The sequence below is a fragment of the Rhea pennata genome, chromosome 3, assembly GCF_028389875.1.
Source record: "Rhea pennata isolate bPtePen1 chromosome 3, bPtePen1.pri, whole genome shotgun sequence".
Taxonomy (NCBI): Eukaryota; Metazoa; Chordata; class Aves; order Rheiformes; family Rheidae; genus Rhea; species Rhea pennata.
The window spans coordinates 47,752,100-47,778,092 of NC_084665.1; the positions used below are offsets into that span (position 1 = coordinate 47,752,100).

Sequence of the window (25,993 nt, forward strand, 5' to 3'; positions counted from 1 at the left end):
GCTCGGCTCCCCCTGGCGCAGCTCCGCCCCCGTGCCGCGAACCTCGCCTGAGGGATCGATTGGTCGCGCCTCGAGGCGCCGAGCGCCAGAAAGGTCCTTGCGGGGCTCCCCGCGGGAGGGCGGCGCGAAAATGGTCCCGGCGCTCTGCGCCGCGCAGGCGCCCCCGCTCTGCCCTCTGGCGGGCGCTGCCGCGCCGGGCGCCGCGGGCCGCAGCGGGGTGGGGGGCGGCGGTGGCGGCGCCCCGGCGGCCGCCGGGCTCGGCGTGTTACCGGGAGGCGAGGGCGTGCTGCGGGCGCTGCCGCTGGCGGGTCTCTCCTGCGCACGGCGCGGCGCCCCCTGCTCCGCGCGGCTCCCGCCGCCGCCGCGCGGGCGGCTCCGCTTCCCGTTCGCTCTGCTCGGGGCCGGGGCCGCGCTGAAGTCCCGGGACCGCGGGAGGTGGCTCGGGCAGGACTTCCCCGGGGTGGTTTCGGGCTAAATCGTTGAAGGGGGAGAGCCGGGCTCCGGGAAAGAAGGGGAGGGGAGGTGAAAGCGGCCCCTCAGCGCAGCCTCCCGCCGCCATGTCGGCGGCCCCGGGCCCCCGGCGGCGGCAGAGGGCGCTGAGGCCGCGCCGCCGGCGGGAGGAGGCCGCAAGCCGCCGCCGTATCAGCGGGGGCCAGGCGGGCTCGGGGCCGCGGCCGCAGCGGCCCGCGGCTCCTGGCCCATGGGCGGCGGCGGCGGCGCTGAGGCGCCTCCTCCTGCCGCAGCTGCCGACGCAGCGCCGCCGCCGCCGCCCGGCCGCGCCGTCCCGTCCCGTCCCGTCCCATGGCGGGCTACGCGCCGCGCCTGCCCTGGCTGCTGCCGCTGCTGCGCCGCGCGGGGCCGCCCGCCGGGGCCTGGCCCGGGGCCGCGGCCCGCTGCGCCGCCGCCCTCCGCGCCCCGCGCCGCTCCGCCAGCAGGTGCGGGCCGCCCGCGCCGCCGCCGGGGCCGCCCGCGCCGCCGCCGGGGCCGGGGCCGGGGCCGGGGCCGGGGCCGGGCCGCCGCCGCCCGCCGCTCTGGGCGCCGAGCAGCGCCCCGCGCGCGCTGAGCGCCGCCGCCGCGGCCGGGGCCGGGGCCGGGCCGCCGCGGGGGGCGCCTGCCGCCGCCGCCCCCTGCTTCGAGGCGAGGAGGCTGCTGGCGCTGGCGCGGCCGGAGCGCGGCAGGCTGACAGGTACCGGCGGGGCGATGAGCGAGAGCTCAGCGCGGGCGGGAAGCGGCACCGACCCGGGGCGGGAGCGCGCGGCGGCGGCGCGGCCTGTGGCGCCCGTGGGCGGGCGGCAGGAGCGGCGCGCCCGGGGCTGCGGCGTGCCCGTGGCCGAGCGGCGCCGAGCCGCGGGGCTTCTGGCGGAGCTTAAGCCGCCCTCATGGCAGGCGCGGTGCGGGTCCCGTGCGAGGGTGCTGGGGGAGCGGGGCCGCTGCAGAGCTTCGGGAGCGCCCTGGAGCGGGTAGGTCCCGCTCCTGCCGGCAGCCCGGGCAGGTGGCGGCGTTTGTAAAGAGGCGACTTGGAGAAATTAGGTATAAAACCTTTTGTACGTTTTTTTTTAATTCAGTGATTAGTTGCAGGACTTTTTTTTTTTTAAACACATTTATGCACGCACGGTGAAGATTATTTGGAGCCGAATTAATTTTTACTGCAATTGATAAGTACTCCTGTGCCACGAACACCTGTTTTCTACAGCTACGGCCGTTGTCATGCTGTTAGCAAATAAAAGCAGGGAAAAATAAACAGGAGGGGGTTGGATAGGGGAAAAAGGTATGATTGGTCATGTTAAGGATTATTTTTCTGCGCTGGCCTGTGGACTAAAAGCTAAAAACTCTTTGCTACTAATTAATGCTCAATCTATTTATATTTTGGTGAAGAAGTGAGTACTGATCAGATGGATTACTGGCTCGTTTTTAATGAAGTTCCTTTTTTTTTTTTTTTTTTTTTTTCCCTCGTGAAATTGCAACAATAAAGAAATGGGTTGTTTTAAAGATGGGGCTAGAGATTCCTAACTAACAGAGAACTTGATTTAGTTCCCTTTACTCGGTAATTGCTGGCAGCTTATAAATCACAGGCAGGATACAGTTTAGCAGTTTGTGACTGTGTTCTTAAAACAAAGTTGGGTATTCTTAATCCATGTAATCTACTGATGCTTTTCATCTAAGCAAATCAACTATCGCAGTTAAAAATCAGCTATGTGCAGTTCTCTGAGATTATAAAATGGCCTGAATTAAAGTTTTGGGAAAATATGTGATTTCAGTAACTGCTTTTTAACATTCTGTTACTCTTTGTTCTGGGAGAGGGGAGAATTTATGTAAAATTTTCTTCCTTAATGACACCCTATATACGGGAAAACTTGTCAAGTTGTAATTAAGTGGGAGGAGGAAGAAGCTAAGGATGAAGATACTTGGGGTCATTAAAGAGTACAGGAATAACAAATATAGTTAAAGATGCCTTGTGGTTGTAGGGAAATAACACTTGCCTGTTCCATATTAAATATGTTAAAATATGTTTTGTTTTGGTACTGCTGCATCCTTGTATTCAGTATTTCTGCTTGTTCTGCTTGTTTTACCTGTACTCTGTAAAGGAAGGGAAAGGTTAATGGTTTCACTATATGAGACAATGAATCTAGGGTAAAATATTTAATCTCCTCAAGCTCGTATAACCAGTCAGCAACTATGTGGGATCTCCTAAGAGGCTTACAGGTACCATTTTGTTTCATAAAAAATCTGGACTCCTCCACATCCTCTGCATTTTATATAACAGTTGACAATGTGGGTGTGTAGCATCACCACCTTGGGGAGTGGCCTCTTGTATATAAAGCAGAGGCAAACTTATTTTGGCATTGCTTTCCATAAGGATAATGGCTGTTGATAAGAGAACAGTGTCAAATATATTTGGGTTTTTTTGTTTGTTTAAAGCCATCTTCTGCCCCTTCTGTGACGGGACGTGAAGCAGGTCACGATAGCCCTCTTGTTCTGTTTGTGAATTGAAATCCGTGGTTGCAGAAGATGAAGTAGTCACACTGGTGTCAGCAGAAGATGGGAGAAAATTCGCAAGGGAGTCAGGCAAGACAAAGTTCCCCCAGTACTGTGCCGTGGGGAAATGGTGTCAGCCGAGGAGGTGCGCACGCAGAGGGCAAGGTGACCTCCTCCACTTGGCCACCGTCAGCCGAGGAGACGTTTGCATCTTGTTTTGCAGGCAGCCTCCTTCCCTCCCGTTGGCTCAGGGAAGCGTGGCGTGCTGCGGTTGGGAACTGCAGGGCCCTGGCACGCAGCCCCGCTGCGATGCTCCAGTGGCAGGGGGAGCTTCTAACGCCCCTGAATCCATTGGAAAGGAAAACAAATGTGACGAGTATCACAATGTCAAAACTAACAAGCAAGTCACCCGTTGGCTGTAATGTGCTCCATGTTTCGTCTTCAGTCGCTGCCCTAGCTGGGTGCAGCTGGGAATGTATTCTAAGCACGACGTGCATTGTTAAATTTTGTCGTTTTTATTAACAGCGGTGAATACTGTGATGGGAATTTACTGCACTAGGCCGCAAGAATGCCTTTTGAAAATGGTCCTTTTTGTTTCCCTCTGTCTCCTTGTTTGTCCCTGTGAGAATCTGCCTGTTGCACTGTATCCAAACCGCACTCCAAGTAGGCAATAGTTCTGTTGAACTGTAGAAACTTCAGGATTTTAATCCATTAGCAAAGTGTTTGCTCTTCCCGTATAAAGCTTACTGCACACTGACTCAAAGTAAGAAAGTTTGTTTTGTAAGCGGGTCTTCTCTAGACATGTCCAAGAAGTGTTACTTCATAAGTTTTATTTTAAAATTTTGGATGTAATTTGTAGTAGCTGCTTCTCTATGAGTTAGGATTACCGTGAAATCAGAAGTACACTGCCTTATTCAAAATCTGATCTTTTTTTTTTTTTTTGACTTTGAAGTTATACTGTATGACGTACTTCTTCATTCTTCTAGGTACTTGAATTGCTGTGTTTTGTTTTTCCTTTTATAGATTCTCATATGGAATAAAACCCTTTAAAAGCACTTTTAAGAAACATTGAGAATCAAAATGTTATACCTAAGATGACCTTACTTCTTTAGATATTTTCTTTGTAATTTAGTCTACAAAATGTGTTAATAATTCACTAACTTCTTTAATTGAGATAGTAAGCAGCCTGCGTGTTTTTGTGCAGGAGGCAGATGGAAATGTAGAATGCCTCAGGTGTGACTGCTACTACTAGAAGCTCATTCAGTTACTTCTTTCTACTTGTACAGGCTGGTATTTTCTATGCTAAGTACTAGAGTAAGAGTGAATATCTTTGAAAACTTCTGTTATTTCAGGAAATGAAATCAAGGAAATAATACGTGTTTAGTCTGTAGTAACAGTTATGGAAACTTTTGCTCTTCCAAGCTTTGTAGCATGAATTTGAACATCAGCAGGGAATCCACTCACTGCATTAAGGATGTGCTATTTTCCCCTCCACTGAGAAGTTAATTAAAAGTCAAACAAGTGGCATGTCTTTGAAAAATCAGTCCTCATAACGCTCACTAAAGCCTTAGTGGTGAGTTGAATTGACTCCTCAGTGAGCGTAATGGAAAGGAAGCCAGTGGGAGCAGAAAGGCTTAAAGGCGCTAGTAGAGCACGCACCTCGCTGCAGCTTGGACCGAACGCCGGCCTTGCAAACCTGGCTGTTTCTGTGAGATTGCCAAATAGCTGGGAAATCCCTGGGCAAAACTGGGCTTTATGCCTCAAGTCCAAATGAGTGGCTGCTGTTTTCTAGTTGCTACATTTTGTTACTGTAAAATGGTTCTGCTCATCTAAGAGTGACTCGGCCACCGCACCTTAGCTTGGATTTCTGGAGGTAATACTTGTGGTTTTAAAATCACAATCGCTGCATGTATGGTACATAGAGGGATAACTTACTGACTGTTTTCACAGGCACAGTGTGTCTTTTGTAGAAAACAAATAGGCCAGACCTTCCCCCTAACCTTCCGCAATGTTTCTTCTGGTTTTGTTTGTATTTGGTATTAAGCAACCTTATAGCTTTATCAAAAAAAAAAAATGTTTTCTTTGGCTGGTTGGTGACAGTTCTTTATATTGTTGGTGAGCTTTTAATGAAGCAGCTTGGATAAGACATCATTATAGAAAGAGTAACTGATCAGTTAGGAAATTTTTCCAAGGAATGCTTTTGCTGTGCTGAGTAGTTTTGGAAGATAGATGGGAAAATATCTAGACTGATCTGTCATAAAAACTATTTCCTACACAAGAATAATGTGAACAGATACAATGCTTTTATTTTAAACATTTTTTTAAAAGTTATATTTTCTACTACAAATCTGGAGTTATTTTATTAATTTCTAGCATCAGTTGTTGGAAACTTGGTTGATTTTTATGGCTAAGAAAATTGCTATCTTTGAAAGGGAGTCTTTTTTAATGTTGCCAACTAAACATTATGAGTGCATAATTAATGGTTTATGCTGTTTTAACATGTCTTTAGAAAATGCAGAAATTACTAGTGTTTTCCTACTTTTCTGAGTAAGCTCTAAACTTCTGCTGTATCTTAACTGCAGACTGCATTGCCCTGAAAAAATATTCCAGAGAAGTTGGTGAAAATTTTCAGGGGATTGTGGCCTGAGTATATGAGCCATTCTTCTAGTGCGTGTGCACTTTTTTTCCCCCTCCTGTAATCTAGTGACAATCTATGTACTTTTCAGCTGGTACTGAAGGCAAGTTCAGCCTTTTCTTTGCTTCTGTTATCTGTCTGATGTAGCCTCCGTTTCGTAAGTTCCTTTGATTTGCCCCACATTTTTATTTACATCTCGTAACCAGCTGAAAAGTAACTTAATCTAAAGCATATACCTTCTAAAATGTGCACCTCTGTTTAACAAAATTTTTTAGGTAACAGACTAAGCTATGTGAAATGAATATTATGAAGTCTGCTGTGACCTCCTTTTTGTCGGTGACAGCTTTCAGTGTCACTGAAGTATCTTCCTATCTCTTGCTGAACACCTCGTACTCCTCCCTTTAGCTGGTTATCAGGTTATCACAGTGAGGAGAGTAGAACAAGTGTTTGCCTATGCTTGTTTTCTCAGTTAATCAACAGTTTTTTTAAAAAAGAGCAGCAGCGTGGCATCTGTTCTGTTTAGCAGTTGTTCTGGTATAATTGAAAGTCTCCCTTTGATTATGGAACCTTACTTTGCATGCAATTTGTGATTAAATTAATGTAAGCATGCATGCTGCTTAAGAGGAAGATTAAAAATAACATTGTGGGTAATATAAACTTTCATCTTCAGGACTGTATTGTTCCAATATTGATGCTCTGTCTAAGAGTTAAGTAGTTTGGTAGTGTGCAGTTTGCTTTGTATGTTAGTATTTACTTCTAGTTCACTTAAGGCTGTTGGAAGTAAGTACAGTAAAATCCGTGCTAGTTTGAATGAAGAACAGCTGAAGCTACCTCCAAGCCAGGAGGATTATGCCACTAGACGGTGATTTATGGGATTTGTAGCCATAGAATCATAGACTGGTAAGGTTTGAAGGGACCTCTGGAGATCATCTAGTCCAACCCTCAGCATAGCCCATACGGGGATTGAACCCGTGACTTTGGCGTTAGCAGCACCATGCTCAAACCAACTGAGCTAAACCTGCCCCCAGTGCTGTACTCTTCCTTGGTTGTGTAGCCATATATTTAGTTTTCCAATGTGGTCCGTAACTGAGAAATGATCTGGACTTGTGGATATTGAGCTACGACATAGCACTATGCCTATAAGCAATGCCTTTGAATAGTCAAAGCTGGCTTGTAGATGGGCTTTTCCTGAGAGAAGATGACCAGGCCCTTGTTAGAGCTTTCCCTGCTGCTTTGTAGCTTGAGCAGAGCAACACAGCCAGCCTGAAAATAAGGTCACCAATTCCTATGAAGCTTCGGCTAGGAAGTACTGTGCTTATGTGACTTATCTGCAGGACGGGTCGCATGGGTTTGCAGTAGGAAGTCTTCACTTTCTACCCTGCCTTCTCATAGCTTCGCAGTCAGGAAGGTCCTTTAGGACACTTGCTGACCTCAGCGTAGTACAAATGAAATATCGCATACAGCTCGTGCTCAGAAGTGCAGCTTGTCTCTTGGACACGACCGCGAGAATAAAGCTCGCTTGGGCAGCGTTCGGAGCTCTCTCCAAACGCGACAGCGGCGCAGGTCTGCGGTTTTTGTAACGTTGGGTTTTCCGTCAGAAACGCACAGCCTAGGCACGTAGCCTTGAGGTACAAACTGGAACCCAGCGTCCCACCTGCGCGCGTGGACGTGGAGGGGACGGCGAGCCGTCCGTGACAGATGTGCGGCACGGGGCTCGCAGCGGTCCGCTGCCGGGCAGCGCTCTGCTGGCGTCGTAGGCGCTGCAAGAGGCTCGGTGGCACCGCGCTAACGCTCGGACAACGCCAGGATCTTCGCTGCAGCGTCTTACTGCCTTTGTGGACATCAACTGCTAGTAAACTGCCTCATTTTAAAGCAATCCTCTGAGTGGCTGCTTTAAGTGTGGGCTTGACCGTTTTGAGAAATATGCTGTGTAAACGGCATCTTTTGTTGTGGTTCGGTGGTTTTTAGATTGAGTTTGTTCAGTTTTCAGTTAAGAGGATTTTTTTTTTCCCTAGCTCTCAGCCTTTCAGCACTGGCTTGTCTTCTCAAAATCAAGCTGTGGTCTTGGCTCAAGGAATTTCTTTGCAGATTAAAGTTCAAAGGGCCAAATCCTGGTCCGGTGCAGTTGTCATTCTCTGTGATACCACCTTGACCTGGGTTACCCAGGTTATTCCACGCTTACCAGGTTATTCCACGGGTGATCTTGCAATGGCTATTGAGCAGCTCTGCTAATCAGTGAACTTAAGCTAGATTTCCTTTAGAGTAAAAGTAATCTATGTGTTTTTTGCCAGTAAAGGGCAAACCAAAACAAATCTCTATATTTTTTGTGAACAACAGCAAATATACGTGAATATACACAATGAGTGAATCTGCTCTAAAAAGAGGCATTAGTTGCGGATGGTTCTCAGATCAGATGTATGCTTCATTGCTGTTTCAAAAAGAGACAACTGGAAGCTTTAATATGGTAACAGGGCACAAATAACGAAAGCCAAATCAAACTGGAGTGAAGGGTTGTGTGGGTGATACTGAAAACTTGATAATTATGCTCTTTAGTTTAAGGGTGACATCTGTGCAAAGTTAACCTTGTCTGTGTGGGGGGAAAGAAGTAGAACAGAGAGCCAGTCCCAGCACTGTGACTATATTTGCAGGCTTTTCTTAAAATCTTAAAATATGCTCTAAGTTAGTTAATTCAGGGAGCAGTAACAACAAATATCCTGTTTAGAACTGGGTGAAAAAGAGCACCGATTATTTAGCGCTAGCAGTCACAAGCTTAATAGAAAGTTCAAGTGAAAGTTATTTCATACATGTTTTATTAATGACCATTAAAACTTAGAATATATTTTCCTTGTTTTTTTCTTGTTGATTTTCAGCTGCTGTTGGCTTTCTGACAGTTTCCAGTGTCATTACCATGTCAGCCCCTTTCTTTCTGGGGAAAGTTATTGACATTATTTATACAAATCCCAGTGGAGACTTCACTGACAGTCTGACCAGCCTCTGTGCCTTACTGAGTGGGATCTTTCTATGTGGTGCTGCTGCTAATGCTACACGTGTCTACCTCATGCAGACTGCAGGTAAAAGTAGAAAACAAAAAGTGCTACTGGGAGTTGGCCTTTTTTCTCAGGGTCAGCTTATCTAATGATCTGAAGTAAATTCTTGGCAGTGGCTGAGAAATTCTCTTGCAATCTCCATTTTTTTCTTGCCAGATCAAAGGTAAATTAATACTGCAAAGATAAGCGTGCTAGCATAGTTATCCATTTTTGTTTACCGTTACATGATATCTTTAAATTTGCTACCTTTTGATGTATTAAAACCCTGTAATGTGCCTTGTTCGGTGCTGTGGAATCGCATGCTTTTTATATTGTCACTGTCTGTTTTGAGAATGTATCTATGTAAAGTTTTATATGCCAGGGTTTACTGACTTCTGTTCCCGACAGGACAAAGAATTGTGAAACGTTTGCGAGCAACTATGTTCTCCTCTATTCTAAAGCAAGAAACCGCTTTCTTTGACAAGACCAGAACAGGAGAGCTGATAAACCGCTTATCTTCAGATACAGCCCTCTTGGGCCGTTCGGTGACTGAAAACCTTTCTGACGGGCTCAGAGCAGGAGCGCAGGCATCCGTGGGGATTGGGATGATGGTACAGTGGTCTTTTCCTTGCTCGTTACTTCTTGTAGCGTTCACATTCACTTGAATTTTAATAGGTAATCTGTGAGTGTGGATCAGTCCAGAAATTGTTGTGTTTTTTGGATACAAGTATATTCCACTGGATATTAAGATCCACAATAACTTTTATGTTTTCCATTGTAATAGATGGTATTCCTATAGCCACTTGATATTTACTCACAATCCATGGCATGAGGAATGAAGAATTAAAATCAACTATTGTTGCTCCTCTTATTTATTGAGCAAAGTATAGTAGACAAATAGCTTGACTCTGTATTTCTTACTGAAGATGTTAAAATCAATGGTAACTTTTCCATGATCATATGTAGAACAGTGTGAAGGGCTTGATGTTAAAGGCACTGAAGTTTTGGGGTTCGTGTAAAGCGTAGGTGAGCAAAGGCAGCACTGAATATCAAATTACTGCGGAGGATTTTTACAACAAACCATAGTCTTTCTGCTTTAGTCTGTAAATAAAGACTATATTTAGGTGGGCAGCATGTTAACAAAAGCTTCAGAGCAGTGCTTCAGTTAATGTTCCCTGCTGGCCAGTTAGTTTATGTAAAAGCCTAACATCTGTTCATGGTTTATGTGGCCTGAATTTTGTTATGCTTCTCTGAGAAGAGAAACGTTGGTGACAATTGTCTTAAATGAAAGTGTGGTAATATCTGCTGTCTCCTGGGGCGGGGGGGTAGCAAAAATCTCCTCATAAAAATAATCTTCCAGGATTAATGTTAGTAAAAATTGGTAAGAAAGAGGATATTGTTTTGGACTAATTATAAAGCCTGTTGTACGGCTGAGTCAACTTTGAATTTTTCTGGAGATTTTTCTATTTGGAAGACAGAAAGAGACAGCAAGATGAAGTGAAGACATATTTTAGATCTCCTTTTAAAAAATCTTGTGAAAAGAATCTACTTTTGCATAAAGCATTGATGCTGGTTATTGTTATGTGTGGTAAGATTTTACAGCAGTAAATTAAATATATTATTCCAGACTATGAGCATTCTTTGGTGCTAAGAAGTATTGGTTTCCCAGTAGGGAAGTATCTCTTTGTTCCTCACTTAGACAGAAGTGCTGTATGATATTTCTCTACTCAAACTTTCTTTGTTACACTATCTATTTAAAGCATGTGAAAGCCCTTTAGAGACTGTATAATAGCTTAAGACTTTCAGCATCCCCAAGAAATTCCTGGTAGGCCTGTTTACAGACAAGTTAAGATACTTTGCTAAGCCCATGCAGCAAACCAGTGAGAAAGCTAGAAATGAAATCCAGACCTCTTTATTTGCAATCCTTGGTTCTAACCATGGGATACATTCACCAAATGCTGTGGAAGTATGTGTATTTTGCCTGAAAGAAATAAAACATGATGAATGAAAACATGGTGGCACTAAATTACAATCTAAATAACTTCAGAAAAGTCTGGCAAGGGAAATTGCACTTCACTATTCCAGCAGATTATTCTTAATCTGAACATTAACCCCTAACACATGCTTTTTTTTCTTCTAGTTTTTTGTGTCTCCTAACCTGGCTGCATTTGTTTTGAGTGTTGTGCCACCCTTGGCTGTTGTGGCTGTGATTTATGGAAGATACTTGCGAAAACTTACTAAGGTGACCCAGGATTCCCTAGCAGAAGCAACACAGGTAATTTTATAACAGACACTTTTTAGCTAACTTCAACTTCAGAGATATTAACCTAAAAACAGGAGGGCAAAACAGGCCCTCCTGTTTTTAGGTTAATATCTCTGAAGTTACAGATCCTCTGAAGACAGTTACATTGTTCATTGCCTTGAGCCATGCTGAGCCTGTAGTTTTGCACCTGAACAGTATGAAAGCTAAACTTCAGTAACACTTATCCAATAGATCTCAAAACCATCCAACTTTTGTAAAGAGCTGCACATACAGCATAATGTGGTGGAACGAGGATTTCTTGAGAATTAGGAAATATACATTGTGGAAAGGATGAGGAGGTCAGGCTCTTTAGCAGTAGGAGAATATAAAAGATCAACCTGTGAAGTCCTGTGTAATTTGGTGTATGGATTTGAAAAACTCTTTCTTTGGACAGTTATGAACTTGAAGCCATCAGAAGAATTCTAGCAAGTCTTCTGAAATGTATCCTTGTTTTTTTTTTTTGTTTTTTTTTTTCCATCTCATTAATGTTTATAAGGCTAGACATGTTTTAAACCTTTCTGGGCATCTCAGCATATATCCATATATATGGGAGAAAAGCAGAGGGAACTGTTGTTTCTGAAGAGTCTGTTGTAAAGGGGATTTCATTATGTTTGCTGGCTGCACTGGAATACTGCAGAATGCCAACAGAAAAATGATAGAATGATCTTTTGCTCTCGAGGTTGGGGGAAACATCACTAGGATATGAAGAAATATAATTAAGAATGATCTAGTTAAAATATCCACAGTTGTCAGCTGTTTTAAACTTGGGATGTCCTGTGCAAGGCTTCTGCAAGTAGGCTGTGCAGAAGAAAGATTAGCCCTCTTCTGTTTATCTCCCTCATCCTGTGTCCAGAGGAAGCTTATGCCTCTGAAAACAAGTTGTGGGACTTCACACAAAAGAGCACTTTTTAGTGTTTCATTCAAATCTTCAGGCTGACTAGGGGATGGAACAAGGAGAATTATATTTTTATCTTGTGTTTTTACTCCCAAACAGGGTGTTGGGTTTTTTTGTAAGATCATCACAGTATCTATTAACATCTAGTCTAATTGGTCACAGTTGAGGTCATTTTAGAACTAATATTTTACTTCTTAGAAGTGAAAATAAAATGCTGAGTTGAAATGGGACATGAATAGTTGAACTAAATTAATTCCCAAGAGTGCTTTGTTGAAATGACTGGGATTCTGCAGGAAATAACTGCAGGCTTTCTTGCATGTGTTAGCGTAGAATAGGATATTTATTTTTCCCTTCCCCACATTGTTATTGCAAGTTGTTGTGAACAATAGTTTTCTTATGTATGTTGTTCAGATCAAACTCAAGATTTTTAAATCCTATTTTTGTATTTTTCTTTCTCTGCTAGCACTGAAGTCAAGAGAGTCTTGAAGTTCTTCTCAAAACTGCCTGGACCTACAGTTTATTTTTAACATAATTAAAAAAAAAAAAAAAAAAAAAAAAGCGAGGGAGAATGGGAGAAACATTTCCATGGAGATTAGTGCAGTTCTATTGGTTTAATTTTTACATGTTCTGTAATATGAGCACTTACAATTAATGTTGTTTTGTAATATGAGAGCTTCAAATTAATGTGTCTGTACATTTGTTTTGGTCTTTGTGTTAATGTAGTTAGCTGAAGAGCGCATTGGAAACATAAGAACAGTTCGAGCTTTTGGGCAAGAAATGGCTGAAATGGAGAAATATAGAAGCAAAGTCGATTATGTACTACAGTTGGCTAAAAAAGAGGCACTAGCTCGGGCAGGCTTCTTTGGAGCAGTAAGTTATCTTTTAATGAAAAGAACCATGTTATGCCAAGTGTCAATTGTTTTAAAAATCACATGGATACTTATACATCTGCAGATAAATCAATTGAGTGTAAACTGAATCTACATAAAACTGTGGAAAGACTGGAGTTAAATCAGTTTAAATTGCTGTGAAATTGTACCTCAAGATACACTGGTATGATAACGCTGAATAACAGTTTAACCCTCTTTTTCTGCCCCACATGTTGACTGCTACTAGTGTTCGTCTAAGCCCATAACCTCCTATTTAGGAAGCTAAAGCAGTGAAAAGCTACCCCCATGCTTAGTGTTTTGCAGGTTTAGCTTCCTGGTGAGATGAGGATCAATGCAAAGGAAGCTAGGAACTGCACAGATGGGGGCAGAGAGAATGAGATTACCTTTCTCCATAGCAACTTGCTGTAAATTTGCTTAACAGTATTGTGAAGCTGCAGCCTAATAGAGATTATCAGTTCTTCTCGGTAACTGATGTTTGAGAACAATGTTTGACATTCCTTTTTATCCCGGGGAACAGATTTTTTTTTTTTTTTTTAAAAAAAAGGGAAAGAAAAAGAAAAAAAGAAATTGAGTTGCTTGCTTTTTGAATGCTTACTGGATAGCATGTTGCAGTGCCATCAAGTGTTTGGCTGGCTATTGACTTGCGTTTGGTTAGAACTGGTTTTGTTCAAAGTTAACTCCTTTACTGTAGGAAGTCTCAGTCTTCTAAAAATCTAGATATGCATAGTATGGGAATTCTTTTTATAGAAAGGAAGTTTTGAAACAAAGAACATTTTAGAGGGTGAAGTTTAAGAAGCATGTGACAAAATCTGACTTTTCCTCTTTTTTCTGTTTCGTTACCCAGACTGGGCTTTCTGGAAACTTAATTGTCCTCTCCGTCCTGTACAAAGGAGGGTTACTGATGGGCAGTGCCTACATGACAGTTGGTGAACTCTCTTCTTTCTTAATGTATGCTTTCTGGGTTGGAATAAGCATTGGAGGTATGGAATGAAAAATTAGATTTTTGTAACTTCAAAGCATTACAGTCAGTATTGGGGTGAAAGGGAGGAAGCTCTTAAAAGATGTGACTTTCTTGAAAAATCTCTTCCAAATCATCTTCCCAAGAAGTCATGCATAATTTTTTTCTGAAGAGTTTATGAAAATAATGACTTATAACTCAATCTTAATATAAGTTTTGCAATTTTCAAAAGGAATACTGATGTTCTTTTTCATTAAGTGACTGATATAAATATGCTCGGATTTTTATTTTTTTGTCTAGATTATAATGTTTGATGTGTTATATAAAAACATACTAGTCATATCTTTTAGAAAATAGGTCTATATTAAGTGTACTCTGTTCAGAAAGAGAAGTAGAATTTAGCTGTAATTCTGAATAAAGTATCTTAAACTGGAACAATAAAGTGCCAGTAGAACACTACATTCTAGTGCTAACCTGTTATTTTTCTCTACTAACTCTTTCTTGAAGCTCGGAATCTGTAATCTACTGGCCCAGAAACAAACTGCTCATCTTTTTCAGAGAGCAGTCCACACTGCTGCATGCAGACAAAAATGAAGATAAGATACTTTGAAGCTTGACAGCTGGTTGGAAGGGTTCCTTTTTAAAATGAGTCTGTTGCTTCTGATAGATTGGCAGGGCAGTGCTGCTTGTCTGTACTCTTTTATTTTCTAAGAATAAAGCTGATACTGTGGGAAAAATGAAGATGTGCCCAAGAGCAAAATTCACAAAACCTGCTTCCTCAGATATCAAAATCCCAGTGGCAGCTGTTCTGCCAACCAAAACCCCATTTTCTGTGCTTAAGTCATTCAAGTTTGGTCAAGAGACAGACATCTGGCACTTTGAAAACATGGGACACGCTAACATAAAATGAATGGGAAGTAATGTTAGCAACACTGAAAATTGTTATTGAATTAACTTTTATTTGCAGTAAAAATAGCTTTTAAATTCTACTTAAGACTGTTGAAGAGTACAGTTCTGCACAGAGCTCATTCTCATGAGGACATCAAGTAAAGGTATCTTGCCACAAGGTCCCTGTCTTTCTTGATGCCTACAAAGCATATAAACGTGCTGAGTGCTACTACTCAGTATGTGTACTGAGAATACACTACTCAGTATGTAAGTCGTCATCAAAACATACTGGAATAATTTGTCCTCTGATTTGGGACTTGACCCGATTTAGATATAACAGTTTGCTGTAAATATTTTCTACCAAATGCTGAACACAGTTCATGAAAATTAAAAAATACGTATTTTCTAATTACTATTTGCTGTGCATGTTATATAATCTGTTTCATGAATGACTGTGAATCTGCAAACACTGGTGTCTTGGTTTCTGGAGGCTCTGTGAGGCTCAGACATTCTCCCTCCTGCCCTGCTATAGGTTGCATAAGCTTTGGCTCTTTCTTCCAAACAGAGGGTTTCTCAGAGCTAGTAGTGCCTTGTCTTGCAAGCTTTCAGGCAGTTCCCTGCAGCAGCGTGATGAAATGCCCCATATTCGCTTACAGGCTTCTGAGTTTGTACTGGGGTTGTTGCTCTGCAAGAGTAAACCAATAACCCTGTCTCAAGATCAGTACTTCCTGGGAATTTCCTGCCCTTCTGAAATCCCTCTTAATGCTATATGCATTTTAAGGCAAAAACAAAAGTGAGTTTATTCTGTTGAAATCCAGAGATTCTGAAACTAATTGCTATATTTTGAAAGACATGCAGAAAAATGAAAAATAACACATTTTATATTTATGTCTTACTCCACTTTGGCTCCAAATTGGTTTCCATGTTTATTTCCACTGTAGCAGACCCTCCAGTCAAGCCAGCTCCAAGATGACTCACACAGCTGAAAGCTGGGATCCAGTGTTACAGGCAGGCCTTGTCCTTAGCCTTTGCTATATCCAGTAACATTTGAAGGATACTACCTTGGGAGACATGGTTTCTTCCACTGTTCTTTCTCCATGTAGCTTCAAGTGTCACTTCAGCCTTAGCCTTTTGGCACCACCCGCCCTCACCCTGGTTGATTCAACCAGCGTCTTCTGTGATAGTATGATCCTATCTGACAAAGAAGGGCTTTTGGAGTGCTCCTTTCTACTGAATGGTTTGAAAAGCATAGCTGATTGCAGACAAAGCTATTTCTGTAAACTTGAATGCTGTTCTTCAGGGTAGATAAGTGGAAAAAAGAGTTGCTTTGTTTTTGAGTATACACAAGCACTTAAGTGCATAAACTTTTTCTGAATTTTTCTTCAGAATTATTTGTTTTACAGTTATAAATTAGAAGAGTGAATAAGGCTTATTGATAGCTTTCAAGTGAGACACATCAACTTGCCTGAATGGTGTGTGGGAGTAAAAGATCCTCTATGTATCTGATGCTTGACTGTTGATGATGAAAACTGTAGCATCAAAGTTAATTTCTCCTAGTATCTTCCATTCTATATCAATGCATAATGCTATTACATTTTTTTTCCTTTTAGGCCTAAGTTCCTTTTATTCTGAACTAATGAAAGGATTAGGTGCTGGTGGACGTCTGTGGGAGCTTATTGAAAGGAAGCCCCAACTTCCATTTAATGGTTAGTCCTTGATTTGTTATTGTTTATAGGTTGATTTTTTTTTCTCTCTGAATGGTCACCGTCCTTTAAAAAGAATTTTATAATAATTAAATCTAGTAGCAATTTAGAGTATTTTGAAAGAAACTACATACAGTGGTATTTGTTCTGACTTTTCCTAACTTTGAAACAGATGATGGAAAATTTTCTTTAATCAAAGATTTTTCAAGCATGACTAGAGAATGAAAGGAAGGAAGGTTGTGGAGCTGGGTGGGGAGTCCTGCTTCTTGAGAAGGCGTAGGATGTGCAGAAACAGCAAATGTTGCTTTTGGAATGATTGCACTCCTCTCTCAACAGTAACACTGCCCACATTTTCTCCCTCATCCTTTAAATGGGCAAAGAGCCACAGTAGTATGTGCCTTATCTAATTCACTTGTAGGTAAGGGAGTTACGGGACATTTCGCTGCCTTGGCAGCCTGCCACACTAGGCTGCTTCTTAGTTTGGCGTGTGTAGCATTGGCCTTGGGTATGCAGATACAGTATTTTGGGGATAGCTGCAGTGGTCTAAGGATACAAACAAAAAAAATTTTGAACGGGAGGTAATGTCTTTTATTAGCCGAGTTTGACATTGTTGAGGGTACAGGGCGAAGCAATTTTTATGACAAACCAGTCGCACTGAATTTTTTCACAGGTTGTTTTAGTCCCAGAGAGGTTTTTGTGCCTGAAAGCATGTCTATTTTTATCAGTATGTTTGTAGATTAACCTAAAATCAACAAAAAAGTACTCACCTTAGGAAAGTGTTAGATTATATATAGAAATAGCTTGCTGATGTAGTTATCAAATCTCAAAAATAAGCTAGGTAAACTCCACCTGTGTATCTGCTTTTTTGACCTTATAAAGATTTACTGCTAGCAACACCTGTTTTACTGCTTTATTATTTGGAAACCAGACAGCACCCTCCGATGCAGTTTATACAAAATATATTCAGCATTTTTCCATGTCTACTTCATTAAAGTAGTTCAATGAGCTACATATACTTTTTGTGAATTGCTGTTTTATTTCATCAGTTGTGTCAAAGCCAAAGCCATGCATAGATCTTTTGGGCGAGCTCTGGCTTTACAGAATGGGATGTTATCTTTCTGTTGGTTGGTATGGAGGTATCTTTTGATATGTTCTGCTTCAAATTTTTGTTCTGCTTTTGTCTCCTTGGGCTAGAATTCATATGGGTCTCATTCTGGCTGACGCAAGTCTAGCCGTTGTCTCATTTCTCTTCCACAGTCCCTGCACAACTGCAAGCCTCTACAGAATAGTTTAAATGTGTACAGACTTCACATTTGCAGTGAAAAGCAGTATTGACTGTGATGAATGGAAGCTGAGACTTAGCTGAGTTCAAGAGAGAACCAGCCACCAGCTGGCTAATGAAGGGGTAGCTACCCACTGTGCTGCCTTTAGCAGTGAAGCTAGCGTAACATTCCTGCCATGTGCAGCCAGTGCCACGCTGCAGCTTGCCACACCATTGATCAACCTGGTGCAACTGTTAATTTTGCCATTATTTGGATGATGGGGGGGGGGGTTTGTTTTTTTTTTTGGGGGGGTGGTGTGGATTATTTCAGTGGTCTTCAGAATCTTCACAGTGCTACTAGCATGGATTGGGCAGTCCGTGGAGCACTGGGGTAGGAGTTGGCTTTCCTGCAGAAAGCATGCTATTGCTCAATTACACCAATAGTGACACCCCGAAAACAATCTTTATTATAGCTTGAATAGAAATTGGACACAATTTCAGACATCTACATTGTATAGGCCTAAAGAAGGTTTCTTTTATGTTTCCTGTCGGTATAACTAGATTCATAGGAGACGATATAAACCTTTGTCTGCAGAAGCAATTATAGTTGATTTCAGAACTCATCAGACAATGCAGCCAAAAAACTATTTCTCTGCTGTTCAAATCAATTTGAAACATCTACTCCCTTAGCCCCTTATCTTTCATTTTTTACTGAATTCCAGCTGTATTATTTTTTCCAGTGACAATAGATAGGAACAAATCATAGTATCTTTTTTCTGTCTCTGGAATCCAGTCAAGAAATCATCAAACTCCTGTATATAGCTTGTAGATAGTTTACAGTAATATATAGAGGAAGGACTTGTGGTACCAGACTTCCTGTATTGCAGTAGATTTCAGTTTGTTGTAGGCCATGAAGTAAACTGTACAGAACTGGAACTGAGAAGAAAATTAAGCGATTACTTGTTACTTTGATGTATTAACAATTATGCTGCTAGCATGTGGTTTAGCAAATACATTTGTTTTCCCAAAGGGAAGCTTGCAGACGGTGAAAGTTACCTAACTAGCAAGTTAAAATATTTATGTCTGTCGGTTAAAGTCTAGGACGGAGTCTCAAATTGCATGCTGTTACTTTTGCCATTTCTGTGATACTACTATTAAAGTGAAAGTCTGGAGAAGAGAAGGAAATCTGGGAGAATAAAAAGCGAAATAAATGATTTGCTCTAGGGGCAGTAGGACTTGGGAAATCTTCTTTGCTGCCTCTTGGTGTCTTTGTATCCATCTTCCTCTCCCAGTTACCTGTTTAACCAAGCATGGGCATGTGCTACCATGTGCTGTGGCTTGTTCAGGGTTACTTGTGTACTGCACCTGGAAAAAAAATAAATAACTTGAACTGCAGGTCTCTAGCATGAATTTCTTCTCTTCTACTGCCAATTTTCACGAAACTGGGAAGAACTTTGTGTCACTGAGACTCCATCCTTTACTCCCCATCAAATTAGTTGAACTGACTGATAGAACGATTTTTAGCATGGTTTCCAGAAAGCCCTTGATCTTTAAAACTAAGAGCAAATCAGCTTTATCTAGCTCTTTATTACTTAGCCAGTATATATAACTTTTGCCTCTTACCGTATTTATCAAAGCTAATTAATATGTTAGTTGTTTCAATGTATTGTGGGTGTATGCTCACTTAAAATGGGACCACTGATGTAAAGGACTTATGATAGATACAGTTAATGAAATTTAGCAGAGCTTTACTTTGTACAGATGTGTCTCACTAGGATTTATCGGGACCTGAAAAGTTGTTTCTGTTTATAGAGTGTTATCTCTTTATAAACTTTTTCTAGTATTAATATTCTTTTAAGATATCTCTTTAAATTAATTGCTGTTTTCCAGAAAGTAGATGCTTTTATTTAACTTTTGCAATCATTCATTCATAATAGTTTGCTGTGGTGTTTCACAAACTGGAACTTTAGTTTTGCTGAACTGTTGCCTAAGAAATCTGCCTCTGATCGGTCTTTGAACACTATTTTGTCCTGAATTTATTATATGGTATGTTCCACTTTAAAAAAAAATTGTCACTAGTGCAACAAAATAGAAGCAGTTTTGCTGCAGTGACAGCCTTTGCTTTAAAGCTTAACAGTTAATAGGCCATGGAAACTGAGCTGTCTGTGTTCAAAGAGGAGGACATTTCAGGTGACTTCTGAGACTCTGTAAAGGGCCAATAAGTGATTTGCAATATTTATCTTTTTGTATCTGTTCTGTGGCAAAAGGACTTCGGCCTTCAGCACTCTGTCATTTTATTTCATTGCTCCAAATAGATAAAACCTAAATTGTTTATAATATATGATGTTTAAAATTTTAGGTAGCTCTACTAAAAGTAAGCACCATTAATTTGTTGGTGTTAGCAAGATGCAAATTCTACCTCTTGCAGCAGTAGCCTATAGCTTCACTTGCTGATAAGCAACCTAAAACCATATTCAGTAAAGGCTAATGTACCATACTCTGCTTCAGTCATGGCTGAAATATAGCCCTTGTGTTTCTGTCTTGTGGCTTCCAGCTATCTCTAGGTTTAATGTGGAGACAGATGTTTCTAACTGCTATCTGTAAAGCAAGTTCTAGGAGGGTTGAGGTGATTTTTGCTTTTGTTCACATGTTTCTGTATTTTATTTTTGTCATATAGAGGGAATCATATTAAGCAAAGACACATTCAAAGGTGCTTTGGAATTCAAGGATGTTGAGTTTGCATACCCAACACGTCCAGAAACATCCATTTTCAAAGATTTTAGCCTCTCCATTCCAGCTGGCTCTGTTATGGCTCTGGTTGGCCCAAGTGGTGCAGGGAAATCAACTATTGTAGCCCTCCTGCTGAGGCTGTATGATCCTATCTCAGGTATGTTTGTGTGTTGCTGTCATTTGTGACTACAAGTAATTGATGCTCTGCACCTCTAACACACTTTACAGATGGGGGGTCACTGTGCTGAGGTCTTGATGTGATTATTCCAGTGACACAGTGAGCTTCCCTTTGAGGTGTACAGGTACCTTTTGGTGGTGACTGAACTACCTTGGCGTTTCTGTTTTGCCCTGGCAAAACACCACAGTGACTCTGAAAACAATGGTAAATATTATTGCTAAACTGAGGAAGAAAAACGGCCACTGTGTGAGAGCCCCATCGTCTTAAAGCACACTACAGGTATGAGGTGACTCTGTCCCTCTCTCCAGTCAGTCTGTAAAGGCTTCTGTTGGTGAACACAGCAGTACTCATCAGCTCTTGCTCTTGCTTATGGGAGGCTTTATGTATGCTCCTTCCTCAGTCAGCCTATGGTCCTACTTCTCATGCCTTATGGGAATGACAGTCTTGACTCGGATGCTAAAATGAGAGTCATAACACTTGTAAATAAGGACAGAAGAGAAACATTCTGTAAAAAAAAAAAAAAAAATTCATATGACACTTAGACATGGGTAATATAAGGGACTGTGTGGTTCCTAGAGGGCTTTGTTCCCAACTGTTCTTTCTGCCTCTTTTCAGTACTTGCCAGAATCTGCTTGACTTACTGTTTCTTAATTTAAGGTATTATCACTGTTGATGGCTTTGATATCCGCCAGTTAAATCCACTGTGGTTCAGGACAAAAATTGGAACAGTGAGTCAGGTAAGAAAGAAAAAGCTTCTAAATGAATGAAGTAACTTTGTACGATCAACTTGCAGTGTCTCACTTCCTTTTTTTTTTTTTTTTTTTTTTTTAAACGGTATAATCTTGCTTCTTAGTGAAAGCAGTCGCCTCCTTTCATCTTGCCATAATTAACTTCTGTCATGTATGTTTTATTCTAAAAATAGGTATTCAGAGCTAGTCCCATTATTCTGTTATCTCTTTTTACACAATGCTAAAGATGCAAAATGTTTGTTTAAAAGAAAAAAAAAAGTGTGTGGAGGCTGGGAAGTACAGGTTTGCAAATGCATAAGGGTACGAGCATCTGAATGTTTAATCACATGATTCCTGTTTTGTATTAATGGAAATTACACAATCATATTCTACACAAGCCTTTGAAAATTGATCTTTTGTGCTTTGTCCTGTGTCCTCATGAAAGTATGAAAATACAGCACTGTTGGCATTTTTTCATGTGCACCCTTCACAGCAACCCCCAAAATCTTAAAAATACAGAAAGATGTTCAATGACCTCTTAAAAATAAGTTATTTGGTCAATTAAAATATGATTTCCCAAAGAGGCTGCAGAGTCTCCTCTGGAGATTCTCAAAACCTACTTGGATGCGATCCTGTGCAATGTGCTGTAGGTGACCCTGCTTAAAGCAGGGGGGTTGGACTAGATGGTCCCCTTTAACCTCAAACATTCTGTGATTTCCCCCACCCTCTGAAGGCTTCACAGTGCAACTGACTGTTAGGTTGATGTTCTGATTAAAAGCAAAATGATAATGAGATATGTGTTACATAAAGCAGATGTTTTGAATTGAGACCATGTCACTGAAATCTTTTGTGCAAAAAATGATTTTTCTGTGAGCGTATTAGCATTTATTCTGTGTGGATACATGTATTTCACTTGTCCAGTCTTGAGTTATCAGTGGTAGATTTCATACCATAGCATTTTTCTCCTTTATTTTATAGACAGACCGGACTTAGCTTGTTTCAGCCATTTTTCCATTGTACATCACTTACCCTATCTGCCAGTCCTCTACTGTTTTAAACTTCCATAGGAATTAAATGCATAGAAAAACAATTTCTACACAAATTTTGTGCTAAGAGAAGATTCATTCTAGATACTAATGAAGATACATAATGCAATACAAAGTGAGGTTTTCTGATGTTTGAATTAATAGATGTTTGTGAACTCTTATATTAAGGATTGAGGATTGTGTCATGTTTCTGTCAGTTAAGAAAATATTCTTTCTTATTTTAGAATTAGATTTGTTGGCTCAGTTTTAGAAGAGTTTTGTTCAATTAACTTTAGCATACATGTATTTTTATATGGATATAAAATTAATTAGTGATGGATCTTGTAAAGGAGATTTATTTTACTTGAGATATAGACAATGCATGCATGTAGTTATAGATATACCATATTAGCTATGCTTTTGAATTTATCAGGAACCAATTCTGTTCTCCTGTTCTATTGCTGAAAATATTGCCTATGGTGCAGAGGATCCTTCTACTGTGACTGCAGAAGAGATTCAGAAAGTTGCAGAAATAGCTAATGCTGCTAATTTTATCAAAGATTTTCCAAAAGGATATGACACTGTAGTTGGCGAAAAAGGCATTCTACTTTCAGGTACATCCTTATATTGTTTATTCTAGAAAATCCTATGCTATAGAGCAAAGTAAAAATTACTTCTGTTTGGTGTGAGCAATCAGTTTTTCCCCAAATCCAAGCCTACCATAAGTTTTAACAAAAACCTTCTTCATCTCCATTCCCTTCCTAAAATACATGAGTCCGATTTTGGTCAACCCAGACTTTCAGTTAAAATCAGTTCACGTATGTTCTCCTACTTCAGTTTACTGAGCCTTTTTTTTCCCAGGTGGACAAAAGCAACGAATTGCGATTGCTCGAGCTCTACTCAAGGTAAGCCAGCACCAAATAGCTACTAGTTCTTCTGGGGGATGCAGAAGGGGTTAAAAGGGAAGAGACCTTTCAGTGGGAGAGCTGAAAGGATCTTTAAAGATACGTATCTTTGATATTAATAAGGGAGCTTGAAAAAGGATGTGCAGTCTAACTAAAGGGAATATTCTGACATAAGTGCTACTTCCTATCTTTGGATCATGTTTTTGCAATGGGAGTTCTTGCTGATAGTGATAGTAAACTGTTACTTCTGTTGGAAGATAGAAGAATATTGCTTTTATTTTATCCTCTTAGCATTTAGACGTAACAGTCTACTACTACATACTTTGTGACACTCAGTTCTTGGGATGAAATATATACACTTTCTTGGAGTTTTATGCTGTATGAATCCTGTGGGCTATTGATATAAATATTCTGATCTTGTCTATTTGCATTTATAACCAATTTTCATTTCTTCTTCAGAATCCTAAAATTCTTCTGTTAGATGAAGCAACAAGGTAAGAAAGAAAATAAACAGAAACTTAGAATGATATAACTATAAAATAGATTTTGAAGGTGTTCTCTCTTTCTTCCTCTGCATGCCCTTGAATAAGGTATTTAGCCTCTGTTTTCCCCACCACAAGAAATGTGCTTTCCAGAATGTGTAAACTGGTTGGGAGACTGGTGACCACTCTCCTTACACAAAGTGGAAAGGATAGCTAGTATATTGTTTTAAAATTTTTTCATGGATTTAAATATAACTTGATACTGGAACAGCTATTTCAAAGCTTTTTCTGTATTTTTAAATTAAGATGATGATTATACTGCAACTTAAATTTATTTCAGTGAATTAATCAGGTGTTATTCATTCGTGTATATTTTTGCCTATGAGAATATGTAATATATACACTCACAAGTGTGCATTGAGCATGTTCATGAAACATTCCTTCAATTCCATGGGTTCATCTTCACCAATAATAGCAAGGATTAGGAGTTACAGCAAAATAAGTCTTCTCCCAACAAGACTGAGCTATTTAAAAATAATTTTATTCTCTTCCCCCCCCCCCAACACCCTTTCTTCTTAGTGCGTTGGATGCTGAAAATGAATACCTAGTGCAAGAAGCTCTAGATCGGCTAATGGAGGGGAGGACAGTCTTAATTATTGCTCATCGTCTGTCTACTATTCAGAATGCTGATTTTGTTGCAGTTCTTGGCCAGGGCAAAATTATTGAATGTGGAAAACATGAGGAACTACTTGCAAATCCACATGGACTTTTCAGGAAATTAATGCAAAAGCAAGCTTTTCTTCAGAATAGTGATCCTTTTGCATTAGACATACAATCCAGAGAAAAGGATGTATTAGAAAAAAATATATGAGAGAATGTATGAATTATGAAAGCTTATAACTACAAAGGATATAACTTATGTTTCAGTTATGTAAAGTAAATGTTATATTTTTCCAAAATGTACAAAATATCCTTTTGAAACTTAAATGTGTTTAAACTTTTTATTGAAAGCTTTTTAATAAGTATTATAACTTTTTAAAATGTCTATCACATTGAGATCATTTCATTTCTGCCCTATGTTGTCTTGAGACCATTTAGAATCTTCTTTCCTATGATGCGCTGTATGATGCTGTGCTGCATTCTCAAGTATGTTCAGTACATTAAGGGTAATTAAACAACAGAATCTGATCATTTTGATCTTGCTGTCTCCTCCCTTATCAAGGAACTCTTGTCTTCTGTGCTCGTCACTCGTTTTAAATAACTGGAAGTCAAAAAGGCGTGCCACGAATGTTCTCTGAAAGTTCTGTTGCTGACTTCCACTGCATCATCTTTCATTATCATTTTGCTCAGAAATGGAAAAGTTGATTATGATCACCACCTGCAGTAACTGTAGAGAATTACATGAGAGAACTCGTTTTTATTAAAGAGTATAGAAGTATAAGTTGGAGAACTCTTAAAAACTTTTTTTTGTCCTTTAAATATATGGACAAAGAAAATGTATTTTTTACTGACTATTAGTTCAGCATAGGAAAATCTGAAATTTGCATGCATTTTTCTTCCCTTCTCTATTCTGCCAGTTCTTTAGTTTCACTCCCCTCCCAAGATGATCTCCAAAAGAGCATATTCTTATCTATGTATGTTTTTGTCTTTTTTGCTTGAGGCATATATAAGTGTGTTTTCACTGTTATTTAAAAGTTCATTCATAGAAATTCCTTTTTTTTTCCTAACTCCCTTGTCTCACCTTTTCAAGGACAACTAGTGAAATAAATAACATAATGTTAATTTGAATAACTGCAGGAGGCAGTGTTTGGCATTGAAGAACAAGCTCCATATTTGTAAATTTAAAAAGCCTCTTCAATAAAATCTCCCTTTATCCTTTCTGAAGATTTAAAACCCCAAAATGTCATTCTAAAAGGCAGGAAACCTTACCATTTCTATTCTCATCTATTGTAGGAAATCTACTTGTTGCTGAAAAAAATCTGTTGGCAATAGATGAGATACCTGCTGTGGGGCAAACTTAAAATGTTTCTCTAATGTGCCAATCCAAGCACTGGGTGGAACATGGTGAAAACACACAAAAGATCCCTGTGCTATTGAATGAAAATAAAATTACATGCAGATTCAAATGTATCATCTGATACATTTCATTACAGTGTTACCAGCAGCAGAGATTGTATTAAAGATATGTCAAAAATATGACTCACCAATACTTCATTTCAGTGTTGACTAATTATTCCTATTGACTATTGATTGTGTATTCAGAGAGGCTTGAACCTTACTCAGAGGTAATCCCTTATGTGAAATGCACTGAGTACCTCTATTCATGAGCTTAAACAGTGAGGCTACAAGAATTGTTTGCAGCTAAATTCAGTGTATGTTTTATGTTATTTGTTCATTAGTTCTGGTAGGTG

At 40.5% G+C, this 25,993-nt stretch overlaps 1 protein-coding gene across 2 annotated transcripts; it reads left to right on the forward strand.

Moving 5' to 3' along the window:
* The first annotated feature begins 745 nt into the window (after positions 1–745).
* ABCB10 (ATP binding cassette subfamily B member 10) lies at positions 746–25,778 on the forward strand. Of its 2 annotated transcripts, none has more exons than XM_062572253.1 (13): positions 746–1,186; positions 8,482–8,682; positions 9,046–9,248; positions 10,778–10,912; positions 12,558–12,704; positions 13,569–13,704; positions 16,181–16,276; positions 20,212–20,421; positions 21,100–21,179; positions 22,629–22,809; positions 23,057–23,100; positions 23,560–23,594; positions 24,162–25,778. In XM_062572253.1, exons 1-13 carry the CDS (start codon positions 802–804, stop codon positions 24,451–24,453), a joined length of 2,145 nt encoding a protein of 714 aa, XP_062428237.1. In that variant the 5' UTR covers positions 746–801; the 3' UTR covers positions 24,454–25,778. The 2 variants fall into 2 exon arrangements, with proteins under 2 accessions (XP_062428237.1, XP_062428238.1); XM_062572254.1 differs by lacking the exon at positions 746–1,186 and adding an exon at positions 1,390–1,530 and having other exon boundaries at positions 8,482–8,688.
* Positions 25,779–25,993: the final 215 nt, after the last annotated feature.

Bases quoted from the DNA above. Each gene is read 5' to 3' on its own strand.
- ABCB10 (XM_062572253.1), top strand. From the start codon at position 802: ATGGCGGGCTACGCGCCGCGCCTGCCCTGGCTGCTGCCGCTGCTGCGC. The intron at 13,705-16,180 runs GTATGGAATGAA...TTTTCCTTTTAG, and splicing joins GGTTGGAATAAGCATTGGAG to GCCTAAGTTCCTTTTATTCT. The intron at 16,277-20,211 runs GTTAGTCCTTGA...TTTGTCATATAG, and splicing joins GCCCCAACTTCCATTTAATG to AGGGAATCATATTAAGCAAA.